Genomic DNA, 13,793 nt, shown 5'->3' with positions numbered 1-13,793 from the left:
AAAAGTCTATTTGGCCAAGAGAGTGTTTTGGTTTTTTTTCGTTTTTGTTTTTTAACCATTTTATTGGGAATACACAATAAGGGGATCAGAAAACAAGCCAGGGATCACTGGGTCAGTCCACAGCAGACCTAAAATAACAGCTAAGAATGGGAGTGGGCACACTGTTCAAAGTTCTCGCCTGTCTTCTGTGGCAGCCGAGCCTCACAAAGCCCGCCTCGGGGCAGGAAGCACTGGATAACAAACCAAAGCCTGGAATCCTGGTGCTGCATCCAGGGCTCTCGCACAAGCTGTGAGTAGAGCCGGACAGGAATTCTGGTGTCTGACTCTGGGGTTAAGGAGCAAGTCCTTATCTTACAGGGTCACGCTGACTTGTAACTTAACAAAATTTTTATCTGGGAGAGCCCTCAATTTGTGGCCAGACTCAGGACTGGTGGAAGCAGAAGCAGAGGTGACCGCAGTTTCTTTAGAGAGAATGTGACGTCCACGTGCTGGCTGGTGGCCTCTGCTGGCTGGTCCCTGGCCAGGATGGGCGGAGGGCATGCAGTGGCCAGCTCTGCCCTTCGCAGACCTGTGTGGGTACTGGCATCAGCAGAGGCTCCTCTCGGGCTGCTGTCCCCTGGACTGGGACCATCTGAGCGCCCCTTCGGTGCACAGTGTCCTCTGCGTTTCTCCAAAGCTAGACGGGCCAATGATGAAACCAAGCTCAAGGCTCAGGTCTGCCTCCAAGAAATGCCCTCCTTATCTGGCCATCCAAAGTGGTCTAACTGACCACAGCAGAGATTAGAAACAAGTCTAGGAAGTTATTATCCGTTCACACATCTTACGAAGGAGGAGGCTTTGGGGACAGACTGTACTGAGTTTAGTTTCTTGTGTGTGTGTGTGTGTGTGTGTGTGTGTGTGAGCTCAGTCATGCCTGACTTTTGCAACCCCATGAACTGTAGTCCGCCAGGCTCCTCCGTCCATGGGATTTCCCAGGCAAGAATACTGGAGTGGGTTGCCATTTCCTTCTCAAGGGGATCTTCCTGACCCAGGGATTGAACCTGTGTCTCTTACATCTCCTGCATTGGCAGGTGGGTTCTTTACCACTAGCGCCAGCTGGGGAGATGCTATCAGGAAGGCCCACTGTCCGCTCGTGCAAAGTCAGTTTTGAGCGCCAAGACACTGACTTCTACCAGGTTGATGCCTTTCACACTTTAACCCCAGCTCTTCCGCAAACAGCCATCTCCCTTGTGTACAAAGCAGATTCTCTGAGCCCGCAGCCCTGCACAGCTGGTCCTCTTACCTTAGATTGAGGAAAGCCTTGTGCCTCCATCAGAAGAAACTTCCCTGCTCACCCTCCTCATCCTAAATTCATGGTGGTCTGAGGGACAGATCAGTGTGCACATCTGAGGCTCAGGAGGAAACAGGCCCCTCTTACTTCACATCCTGGGATCACTCAGAAACCCACCAAGGAGACAGAGGGGCCCCTGGAGTCAGTCAGCACCAGCCAGCAGCTGTGTGAGTCAGAGGGTGTTCCTTGACTTCTCTGAGTCTTTCCTCCCATCCGGAACTTGTGGATAATAACACCAACCTTGCGGAGATACCGAGGGAATCATAGATGATGTATGCAAAGCAGCTGGTACAGTCAGTCCTCTGTGGAAACTACAGTGACTCCCCACCTCTGGGATGATGACCATCAAGCAAGAACAGCATCTGGCTGCCGGCTCAGAGGCTGACGCAAGCCACTTCCGAGCCCGAGCTCCACTGTCATCACCCATGTCTCGGTGGCCCATCCCAGCCGGACCGGGCACTCCCCTTATCTTCCTTCCACACTCAATTTTTAACAAATTAGTAAAATATGGGAGTTCCCTGGCAGTCCAGTGGTTGGGACTCTGAGCTCTCACTGCCGAGGGACAGGGCTCAATCCCTGGTTGGGGAATTGTGTGCTGTGTGTTCAGTCACCCCTGTGGACTGTACCCCGCCAGGCTGCTCTGTCCATGGGATTCTCCAGGCAAGAATCTGGAGTGGGTTGCCACGTCCTCCTCCAGGGGATCTTCCCCACCCAGGAACAGACGGCTGTTTGCAGAAGAGCTGGGTTTAACGTCTGAAGGGCATCCGCCTACTAGAGGTCTCGCAGTGTGGAAAAGAATTAGTAAAATCACACTGACCTAATTCTTCCCAAATGTGTTCAAATGAAACATTGAAAACTCAGCTGTGCTGCTGCCCGGAGTCTGTTTCTGGCACAAGCACCCCATGTCCAGCTTTTGAACTAACGTGTGAGTGGCAGACGCTGGGCTGGAGCTGGTGAAACAGCGCCACCGTGTGGCCAGACAGGAGGGCAGCCAGGCGCAGAGCTGGGGACCTGGCCATGGCTCAGGGAGATGGAGGTCAGGTCCCCTCCGAGGAAGAACACAGCCCCTTACATGTGTGAGTGGACTCACGTCCTCGTCCACAAACGCTCCTCTCGTCCTCAGCCCAAGACGGGAAAGCAGGACCATGAGTGCTCTCCAATCAGAAGGACGCAAGCAGGCGGCCGCAGGGCATTTGAAGGGCAGGGCATTTGAAGCGCAGGGCATTCCACATTTGCCGTCTCTGCTCCCAAGGGCCCTGGGAGATCTACAGGAACATCTGGCCACCCTCATCCCTCCCAGACGTTTCCTCTTGGTGAGGACTCCGGCCCTGCCGGCCAGGGGGTGCAAAGGAAGCAGCTGGCACCGTAGAGTCATTACCCTCAAAGGGGAATATCTTTATTTTGTTGTTGCTTTTTGTTTAAAAAAATCATTTTCTTCTTTCTCAAAGGGACATATCTTTACAATTTGGTTTTGGCCATGCAGCATGCAGGACCTGATCCCCAACCAGCGATAGAACCCGAACCCCCTGCAGTCGGAGCGCCCATCGCTAATCACTGGACTGCGAAGGACATCCCAAAGGGAAGTATATTTAAATCATTAGCAGGAACTCCTGACCCTTCAAATCGAGCTCAGAGTAAAAGTCTACATTCTGGGATGGAATGGCAGCAGGTTTGCCACCGTGTGGGTATACCCAGACGGTGTCCAGTCTGGGGACACCTCTTAGCAATTTTACCCCCTCAACCCTGCGAGACAGAGAAAGGCTTCACCTCACCCCTGAAGGTTTTGAGGGAGCAGGAGCCCCCCTCACACTCGGCCTGGGCTCAGGTTTTCACCCCTTTGAGGAAAGTGTCAGGACCGGCCCCACAATTACACGATGTCACGGATAAGGGACTTTGCTTGAGCATGTCCAGAGTAAACAGTTAGGGGTCTGCATGGGACAACAAGCTGGAGTGTGTCCTCCCATCCAAATACCAGCAAAGACGCCCCTCTCACCTCCATGAACTCTGAACCCCTTGCTGAGGTCCTGGGGAAGTGGGGGGCACCGGCCAGGGGTCCTCCCGGGAACTTGGCTCAAGGACCAGTGAGGGAGTCAGAGTGACTTACAGTGGCTGTCAGTTCGGACCCTGTGGTTCCCACCACGAGGAGCCGGGCGGTAGGTCCCGAGGGCCTGGAGCACACAGGATCCCTCTGAACCCCGATGTTACCCTCCTCCTTTAAGCTGGCTCAGATCAGTCTCTGTCCCTTGCAGCTTTGAGAACAAACCACACAATCTGAAGCCAAGGACATGGTTTTAATCTTTTGTAGGCCAGTTGGTTTAAACATCTTCTCTCATGGACCATTCCTCTTAAAAATGTCTACCAAAGGAATCTGAGTGACCGTGTGAGGAGCTGTTACGGGCACAGCTGGACGTCCCTTGGTGTCTAGAAAGGAGGTTCTTCTCTAGGTACTGAAGACACAGCAGGAGACGGGACCACAGATGCCCTTAGGCAGAACCTGCAGTGTCATTTGCTCTTTATAACCAAGTTAACTCTGCAACCCCATCCCTTCCCTAGAAACAAACTTTTCTAACATGAAACTGGTGTCTTGAGTGGCTACTGGCTCAACATCTCTCCCAGCAACTGCCTCCCTTTCTAGAGTCCCTGAGCTCTGCCTTATTCTCCCTGGCCCCAGATACTTGCTCCTTGGAAGAAAAGCTATGACAAACCTGCTAAGCTGCTAAGTCACTTCAGTCGTGTCTGACTCTGTGCGACCCCTTAGACAGCAGCCCACCAGGCTCCCCTGTCCCTGGGATTCTCCAGGCAAGAACGCTGGAGTGGGTTGCCATTTCCTTCTCCAATGCATGAAAGTGAAAAGTGAAAGTGAAGTCACTCAGTCATATCCGACTCTTATTGACCCCATGGACTGCAGCCTACCAGGCTCCTCTGCCCATGGGATATTCCAGGCAAGAGTACTGGAGTGGGGTGCCATTGCCTTCTCCATGACAAACTTAGACAGAGTATTAAAAAAACAGAGACATTGCCAACAAAGATGTGTATAGTCAATGCTATGGTTTTTCTAGTAGTCATGTATAGATGTGAGAGTTGGGCCATAAAGAAGGCTGAGCGCCCAAAAAAATGATGCTTTTGAACTGTTGTGTTGGAGAAGACTCTTGAGAGTCTCTTGGACTGCAAGAAGATCAAACCAATCAATCCTAAAGGAAATCAACCCTGAATATTCACTGGAAGGACTAACATTGAAGCTGAAGCTCCAATACTTTGGCCACCTGAGGCAAAGAGCTGACTCACTGGAAAAGATTCTGATGCTGAGAAAGACTGAAGGCAGGAGAAGGGGGCAACAGAGGATGGCATCACTGACTCAATGGACATGAGTTTGATCAAACTCCTGGAGACAGTGAAGGACAGGGAAGCCTGGCGTGCTGCAGTTCATGTGGGTCGCAGAGAGTTGGACACATCTGAGTGACTGAAAAACAAGCAGATACTCCAAAGCTGGAGTTCTGGCCCCTGGACTGGACATGGTGACACAGAGAAGCCAGCAGAGAGCATCCCCATCACCCGTGCCAATCCAAGAGCCCAGGGGGATGGATGGGAGGTAAAACGGGGAAGAGGGGCCAAATGTGAGGTTTCACCTCCAATCTCTGAGTTCCGTTCAGAACAGCAGAGTTAACAGCCATGGTTGATCCCTGAGTTGCCTTTGTGGGGGGTGGGCATACATGTATCACCTTATTAATTCTCACGACATCCCCTGTCCCTCTCACCCAGACCAGGGCTCTGAATGATCCCTGTCCCCTCACCCTCATGTGTGTGTGCCCCGTGCAGCAGGTTTTCGAGGAAACGTATCCAAATAAGGAAAGAAATAGAAGCTTCAGTGGAGGGTATTTAATGTCTGAGGGAACTACATCCGGGGCAGAGCCGAGCCCATGCCAGGAGCTGGCCCCGGCCTGCCCCGGCCAAGGAGGGCCAATGGAAGTATCAGAGCATCTGCTCCCAGTGGTTTGGGAGCCCGGTGCGACCACCTGACTGGGCACCACCTGGCTTTCTGCAGCTCGGGCACAGGTGCTGTGGGAGCCGAGGGGGGAGCCCGTGAACCCTGGAGTAAGAAAATCTCTCACTGGAAATATGGGCCCCAGAGTCGGGGGAGGAGCTGGTCCGGCCATCAGAGGTGACAAGGGGCCTGTCCTCTTTCCTGTAACTGTGGATTCTGCAAGCACATACAGACGAATATGTGAGAAGGCACTGGGCCTCTCACGGAACTGGTCGGTGTTCTGCTGGAGACCCAGAAGGTGCCAGGGGTGAGGCTGAGTTCCCGTCACCATCCAAGGGGCTGCCTGGCTTAGCAGCCAGGGTCGCAGGGCCGTCACCCACCCAACAAGGACTCCAGATGCCATCCACTTCTCCCTCCAAGCACCCTCTCTGTCCTCAAGGCCTCGTTGGGTAGACCATGGACATTCCCAAGCCCCCACCTCTAGAGAGGCCCCGCCAGGGCAGGAGACAAAGCCCGTGTCCCACCCACTGGGAGCAGAGACCCCCAATCCTCAAAGATCTCCAGCATCTCTTAAATAAGTTTCTCCTTTCTGTTGTCTTCTTTTAATTATTTACCATCCAGCCTTTCCTTTATACAAATATAAAATATATTTATATAGATTTATATCCCATAGACTTCCGGGCCCGGCTCGGAGGAGCGGGCGGTGGCCCCGGCTACTTGCAGACGAACTGGTCCACGACCTGCGTGCACTTCTTGCAGCGGACGAAGCAGCACCAGTGGAACTTGCAGTGGCAGCGCTCGGTCCGCACGCTCTTGAACTGGTCGTAGCCGCGGCCGCAGCACATGAGCGCACAGCCGTCCAAGCCCTCGGACGTCTTGTTGCACAGGCGGCCCCGCGTGCCCAGCGAGCCCGTGCTCTCATCGCGCAGGCAGTAGTCCGGGCTGGGGTCCACGTACACCAGGTCCTCAGGGGTGGGCGGCTTGAAGCGGCTGTTGACTAGCTCCAGCTTTCCGCGGCGGGTGATGCGCATGGCGGCCGCGCTGTCGTACTTCTCCTTTAGCTGGTCCCCCACCTTGCGGAACTCGGCCAGCTGCAGCCAGCAGGTCTTGAGACTGCAGGACCCAGAGACACCATGGCATTTGCAGGCCACGTCTGCCGTCTTGTACACAGCCTGCGGAGGGGAGAGAGAAGAGGATGAGAAGAACGTCCCAACAAGAGATGCCCAGAGGCCGGCTGGGGTTGCCACAGGGCGAGTGCAGGCGGGGGCTGGTGGGGTGGGCCTGTGCAGAGGCGCAGGTTCTCCAGCCGCGTCCAAAGGTCTCTCCTTAGCAGTAGCACATAGAAAACTGCGGGGAGGTGATGCCCACGTCTGATCTACTTCCAGAACGGCACTTGCCCTTTTGACTTTGCTGCTGTTTGGTCGCTCAGTCATGTCCAACCCCATAGCCTGCAGCCTGCCAGGCTCCTCTGTCCATGGGGTTTCCCAGGCAAGAATACTGGAGTGGGCAGCCATTTCCTCCTCCAAGGGATCACCCCAACCCAGGGATCAAACTCGCGTCTTCTGCATCTCCTACATTGGCTGGCAGGGCCACCAGGGAAGTTCCTTTCTGTGTTATCCAACTCTTAATACTTAAAATGTGTCATAGTTACCAGCAGGGGAAGAAAAAAAGATATTTCTATCCTGATCAATGTCTCAAACAAATAAAAACCAACAAAATGAATCCAGCTTCTACCTAATACAGAGTCCAAGACAGAAAAAAAAGAATCAGCTGTACCAGGAGCCTACAACAGAGACCCTGTCTGGCCAGCAATCCTGCCAAGTCCCCCAGGAATTAAACGCTCCCCTTTTCTGGGTTAAGTGGGTCATTAGCTCTGCAGAGCCGTCGGGCACCTCCCCATAAACCACAGCACACTTGTGACAAGACACCCCCTGGGAGTGGCTGCGATGGGGAGAAGTGGGGTGGGCCCTCTGCCACGGGACAATGGATCGGGGGAGGGCGATGCTGGGAAAACAAACCCACCCAGAAGTCACTGAACCACAGCAGCGGGAGGAGACTGAACGTGGGCTACCCCAGACCCAAAGGGAAAAGCAGGAGCGGACCAGAAAGCTGCTCACAAAGTGCTTTTCAGCGAAAGCATACGGACGCATTGTGTCCAGCGGCCCTGGCAGCCGTCCCAGAAGTGCAGATGGTGGGATAAAGATGCAGGTCCGCCGCCCAACATTTTCTTCTGCCATGGCTATTGTCACCGATGCAGGCAGGACTCATTTGTCAAGGGCTCCTCTCAGCTTTCTTTTCAAGGGTCCCCAGATTGTGTCTTTATTCGGCAGGAACCACTGCAGGTGCAAGCAAGAGCTTCCGCACCATCAGCTCATATTACGACTGCCTGGACTCCTCCCGATGTTTTTCTGGTGCAGGACTACCCCCACTGTCTTAGGGTGGAGACACTGAGGACCACCCAGGAGGGAGTACACCCCAACCTTGGAGCTTAAAAAGGGTTTAGGATGGAGAAGGCGGGCAGGCCCCTCCCCAAGCACTTGGCTGGTGGCTTGAAGGCAGAAGTGACCCCCCATTCCTACAGACACTTCAAAGACAGCGCCTGCAGTCACCCTCTGGCTCCAATCATTCCCTGGAAATGGTCCTCGGTTTGGAGAGGGACTTCCAGCACCCGGCGCTGTTAGGACTAGGAGGAAACATTAAGGGCCTAAAGCTGTGTACCTGCCCTAAGTGAGTGGGGGAGAAGGCAGGATAGCATCTATCTCCGCGGGGAGCAAACACTCAGGGGGATTTGGGGAAAGAGAGTCAGGAAGGCTCCAGGGGAGGGACAGGAATTTCAGTAAAACAAATCTAGAAGGGAGGGCGCCACTGAGCCCCGCTATTAACACGTTCATTCTCCTTCCTCTAGGAAGAAAGACATCACAGAGACAGTAATGCCTGTATTTTACATATTTCACTGTTGCTCATATATAGACACGCCTCTTGCAAGAGAAGGGGGAGGGGATTTTGGCCTTCCTGGTAACTGAAAAAGCAATAGCATGTTTTTAAGTTTTTCTTAGTGCTCTATCTTGCCCCCAGCAGAGCCCCCCTCTTCCACATGTAACAGTGTGGCTGAGCTCAGTTACTGGCAGGATGTCACAGGATGGGGCAGTTTTCATCTAGAAAATGCTCAGAGGCCCTGCAGGGACAAGGCGGTATCAACCCACTGCTCTGGCCTTCAGTATGTAAAATGGGGTTTGGAGGTTCTCAAAGGCAAGAGAAATTTCTCACAGTGTCCCTGAGGTTTACATTGCACCAAGATCTCGGATCCTAGATAGCCTACTTTAAAAAAAAAAAAAAAATCCAGTTGTAAAATAGCAGTCCAGGGACTTCCCCATCCCTGCCAGTACTCAGTCCTTCCTGAGGAAGGTTCTGTGTAGGTGTGAGGACGTGGGAGGTGATGGATGGAGGAGGCCTGCTCCTTGGAGGTGGGATGAGAACTCGAGAGAGACAGAAGTTCCCCACCTGGAGCAGATGGAGGCCAGTGAGAGATAAAGTGTTGTGAAAAGGTATGGAGCCTACAGGATGGGGGCCCAAAGACGGAGAGCAGACAGAGGAAGCCGGGGAGGGTGTGGGAAGGGCAGATGGAAGGCGCAGCAGAGATAAGGGCTGGAAAAAGCAAACAAACAATTAAGGGTGATGAAATGAGCAGCCAGCAGAAGTGGGGTCAAGATTCGACAGACAAGACCGGATGAGGGTAGATGCCTGGTCCCCTCTGCCTCTGCAACAGAGTCAGAGAAGGAAAACCTTCCTCCCTGTGACCTTTTGCTAGGAGGCCCAGGGGAGTTTCCTCTGTCACGTGCGCCCACTCGCTAAAGAGAAGAGCAGAGGGCCCAGGGCCCCCTGGTCCTTGGGAGCTGCAGCTGAGATGGCGAGGAACGGGAAGCACGTCTGAAAGGCTCCACTGCCTTCCAGACACAGATACCACGGAGCACAGGGGATGCGAAGACAGTGGAAGGCAACTGGGCTTCTTTGGTGTCTCAGACAGAAAAGAATCTATTTGCAATGCAGGAGACCAGGGTTCGATCCCTGGGTTGGGCAGATCCCCTAGAGAAGGGATTAGCAACCCACTCCAGTGTTCTTGCCTGGAGAATCCCATGGACAGAGGAGCCTGGTGGGCCCACGGGGTCGCAAAGTCAGACACAACTGAGCAACTAGCACAACACCTGCAGGTGGTATTTACTGGGATCCTGAAAAATGGGTAGAATTTGGGCATTTAGGAGACAAGGTGAAACCTTAACCTTTTTTTTTGTTTGTTTCTTTTTATCAACCAGGTTAGATGCCCAAAGACTGGCAAACAGAGAGGAGGTGGAGCAGATGGAAGAAGCTTCACAAACGGCTGGCGGAGCCGAACAGCACTGGTCTCTGAGCCCAGGTTCACAGGCCAGAGCTGCGGCCTGGACTCCTGACTCACCACAGATGGGCACCCACGCCTGGCTAGACAGCACTCTGAACACGGACTCTGCAGAGATGATGCTGGGCAATGACCAAGTCTAATCCCGATGTCAGATAGTGATGGTGCTAAGTGTACACGCGGGTCCTGCATCCTACCAAGACCAGGGACCCCAAGTCACATGAGAGGTGGTTCCAGTCCCTCTGTTTGACATGTGCTCCTATGAAACATGAGTTAATTTTTTTTTAATTTAACATAGAAACACTTTTTAAGAAGTATATCCATATCCTATTATTGAATCACCAATGAACCAACATTAAATTTCTGAATTTATTTCTCCTCCAGAAACTGCTGTTCCTGGTTTTTTTTCCACTGGCTCATCTTTGGTCTCGTGAAGAACCTTGCCAGGCCCCGAACCTGGGTTTGACATGGACCTGGGTGTGGACAGCTCTCCTGGAGCAAGGTCTGTGTGCTTTCCTGAGAGGTCAGGGAGCAGAAGGGTCTCCTGCCACCCAGCACTCGGGCCTCACACCTCTCTCCAGGGGGACCTGGATGCACAGTGGACACCTGACCAGCAAAAGACACAGCTTCCAGCTGAGCAAGCCCTCTAGCCCCGACAGAGCAGACCCTGCCCGGGAAAGAGGAGCAAGCCGTGTGCCCGGAGGCTGGGGGCTCCCTGAGCAGGTACAGCGGATGGGCACAGAGCTCTCCAGCAGCCGTTCAGGAAGCCTAGCGACCTGGGGCGCTCTGCACATACGATAAAGCCAGCTTCCCGAAACCTACGTGTTACTTGCCACTGAAATTGAGGCTCAGAAGCCCTTGAGTCTTATATGAGATTGATGAGCCTGGGCCTTCAAAGGGTGGCCACCTTCTGCACTTCCACTCAGGTTAAAGCACACGCACAGGCAAGAATCTCAGTGGTCAGACTCATCTCTTCCTGGACCAGCCGGCAGCGGGCAGCACAGCCCAGGTACAGCCGATGGTGTAGGTGTGTGTGGGGTGGGTAGGGTCCTCCGTCTGGGTGTGTATGGGCTTGGGGGGTCTACAGTTTGGGTGCTTGTGGGGAGGGGGATTACATGGTCACTGCATATGTTCCGGTGGCCAGCAAGCCGCCCAGGTGCACAGGGGGCAGAGCCCACCCTCCAGGTATGCGTGTGGCGGGGATCGCTTACCCTCCGGCCTGCCTCATTGTTCTGCAGGTTCATGAGCACGCGGCCCTGTTCCTCTGAGCCCTTGGCGAAGTTCTTCTCCCTTTCGCGGGCGTCCACGAACTCCTTGGCGAAGCGGTAGCCGTAGTCCACGTTGTCGCCGCAGCCGCCCCACAGCCAGTCCCGGGGCAGGTCCTTGGGCCGTGCGGCCCGGCTGCAGCCGCAGGTGGACAGCTCGCCCTCACGGCAGGCACGGCTGATGGCATTCACCACCCCAGCCGCGCTCACGGCGTAGGTGAAGGCTGTCTCCCGGCTCCCTGCGGACAGAGGGGCAGACAGACAAGGGGAGAGGTGAGGCCCTCCCCCACACACACACCCCCCCACCGCCCTGGCCCACACCGGGAACAGGGCATCTCCCACTGCCGAGGCTCCAGGGTTAGAAAGAACCTGGACCAAGAACCCAAGTTTCCCTTCAGCCCCAGCCAGCACCTCATCCCATCTGGATAACTTTACGCACTGGCACCTTCCTATCAGGCGGGCCTGAATGGACCAGACAGTGGAATTAACATGTTTGTGGACCAGCTGGAAGGAGACTGAGTAGGAATCATGGGACCTGGAGCGCAACTCCTGGCATTCATCTCTCCCTCACAGACCTGCTTCTCACCCTCCACGAGTCACACGTCTGTCTGTCTGTGGTTGCATCACCTAGGTAAACTCACACATCTGTCTACAGCTGCATCCCCTAGCTAAACAGCAGCCAAGACCAGGAGTAGAAGTGAGCCAGGATCACAATGACCAGAATCATCCCAGCAGCTTCCCTCTGTCTCCAAGGTCCCCACTGCCTCCAACCCAACAGCGCTGGGGCACAGACGCTCGGCACAGTCTCTCTAAATGTCCAGATCATTTCCTGTAAAGAATCCATGGCTACAGCGAGCCACTTAAAGGGCCGTACGTAGGATGTATGCTCTACTTCAATAAAAATGCTTATAAAAATAATACTTGGCCAACAGAGACATGCAAATCAAAACCACAGGACATCCCTTCACACCCGTGAGGAAGGCTATCATCCAAAAGGCAACTAGTAACAAGTTGATGAGGACATGGAAAAACTGGAACCCTCATGTGCTGCTGGTGGGAACATTTGATGGTGCAGCTGCTTTGGAGAACAGTCTGGCAGCTCCTCAAAAGGTTAAACACAGAATTACCATGTGACCCAGCAACCCCAACACCTAAGACTATAACCAAGGTAAACGGAAACATGTGTGCACAGAAAAACCTCTACCTGAATCTTCATCACAGCATTATGGATATCATCTAAAAAGGTGGAAACAACCTATAATGGCCATCAATGACACAGACGAATGGGTAAACGGAAGGTTGTACGTGCAGTGAAATAGTATTCAGCCATAAAAAGTACTGAGGTGTTGGGGACAGGCTACAGCATGGATGAACCTTGAGGTATTAACGGGAAGTGAGCACTTCACATTTGGTATCCTGCATTGGACAGACACAAAAGGCTACATATTGTATGACCCCATTTATATGAAATGTCCACAGTATGAACTTTCATACAGACAGAAAGATGAGTGTTGTCTGGGGTTTGGGGAGGAGGGAGAAGACATGGAGCACGCCCACAAACAGGAGCTCGGTGTCTCCATAGGGCTGTAACAACATCCTGGCTGGCTGTACAGCCTGCTGAATATACACTGAACTGTACACTTTAAAATGCTGTGTTGTATGGAATGTGCATTACATTCAGTAAAATCATTATGAGAAATAATAAATCATACTCGTATGGACCCAGACATGGAAACAGGGAAGGTGTTCTTAGCAAGGAACTGAGATTCAGTCCTGATTTCCATGAGGAAACTGGGCAGAATCTTCTTTTTGAAAATTAAATAAAATTTTCAACTTTTTAAAAATTAAAAAAAAATTAAAAATTTTTAAACATTAAAAAAATTAACATTTTTGAAAATTAAAAAAAATTTTTTTCTTCTTTTTGGCTGCACTGCATTGCACGCAGGATCTTAGTTCCCTGACCAGGGATCAAACCTGTGCCCCCTGCAGTGGAAGCGTGAAGCCCTAACCACTGGATCACCAAGGAAGTCCTTTTTAAAAAAAAATTTTTTTTAATTGGGCAGACTCTTCTGCTCCCCATGTCCCCCTCTTCTGAGCCTCCAGGGTCAAAGATGGCCATCCCATAACCTTGTCTTGGCAGGTGGTGAGGCAGGCGGTCTGAAGTCACTGCTACGTCCAGTGTGATCTCCCACCTGGCCCTACTTCTGGATGGTCAGGCAGGACACAGTGAAGTTTGCCACCAGAACACACGGGGCACATCAGTTTTGCTCCTTTAAGCAGGGGCCGACTTCTGGTCAGATATGGAGTAGAACAGCACCAGGAAAGCCAGGTGATACAGGAAGCCACACGGGGACCAGCAGTTGGGACTGACATTTGAGCCCCTGTGAACTTCGGCCAGAGTCAGGATCTATGGGTCTAGGGAATAAGACTGTGTCAGCGCCCAGGATGGTAAGATGGCCAAGAACTCTTTGGGAGGAGGGGGCCTGGATCCCCCTTTGAGGGAGTCATGTCTGAGAAATCTTCTTATAACAGGCCTTGACACCCTACCTGGCATCCCAGGACAGATACCATCTGAAGCTGGACCAGACCTACACTCTGTCTGTCGGGAGCATTGCTTTTACAACCTGCCTTGGAAAATCGGGGCCTTCCCTGGTTGAGATGGTAAAGAATCTGTTTGCAATGCAGGAGACCTGGGTTTGATCCCTGGGTCTGATCCCTGGATCGGGAAGATCCCCTAGAAAATGGAACGGCAACCCACTCCAGTATTCTTGCCTGGAGAATCCCCTGGTCAGAGGAGCCTGGCAGGCTATAGTCCATGGGGTCACA

At 53.0% G+C, this 13,793-nt stretch overlaps 1 protein-coding gene across 1 annotated transcript in view; it reads right to left on the bottom strand.

Moving 5' to 3' along the window:
* Positions 1–3,602: 3,602 nt before the first annotated feature.
* WNT5B (Wnt family member 5B) overlaps positions 3,603–13,793 on the bottom strand; it is an 82,106-nt gene continuing 71,915 nt past the window's right edge. Inside the window, exons 4-5 of the mRNA XM_061418366.1 lie at positions 10,914–11,206; positions 3,603–6,484 (exon numbers count right to left, since the gene is read on the bottom strand). Of these exons, the coding sequence (XP_061274350.1) occupies positions 6,026–6,484; positions 10,914–11,206 (752 nt within the window). The 3' untranslated portion in view covers positions 3,603–6,025. The remainder of the gene's footprint in view (positions 6,485–10,913; positions 11,207–13,793) is intronic.

This window comes from Bos javanicus, chromosome 5 (assembly GCF_032452875.1).
Source record: "Bos javanicus breed banteng chromosome 5, ARS-OSU_banteng_1.0, whole genome shotgun sequence".
Lineage (NCBI taxonomy): Eukaryota > Metazoa > Chordata > Mammalia > Artiodactyla > Bovidae > Bos > Bos javanicus.
The sequence above is the reverse complement of the archived record's forward strand: the minus strand, read 5'-3'. Positions and strand labels throughout refer to the sequence as shown.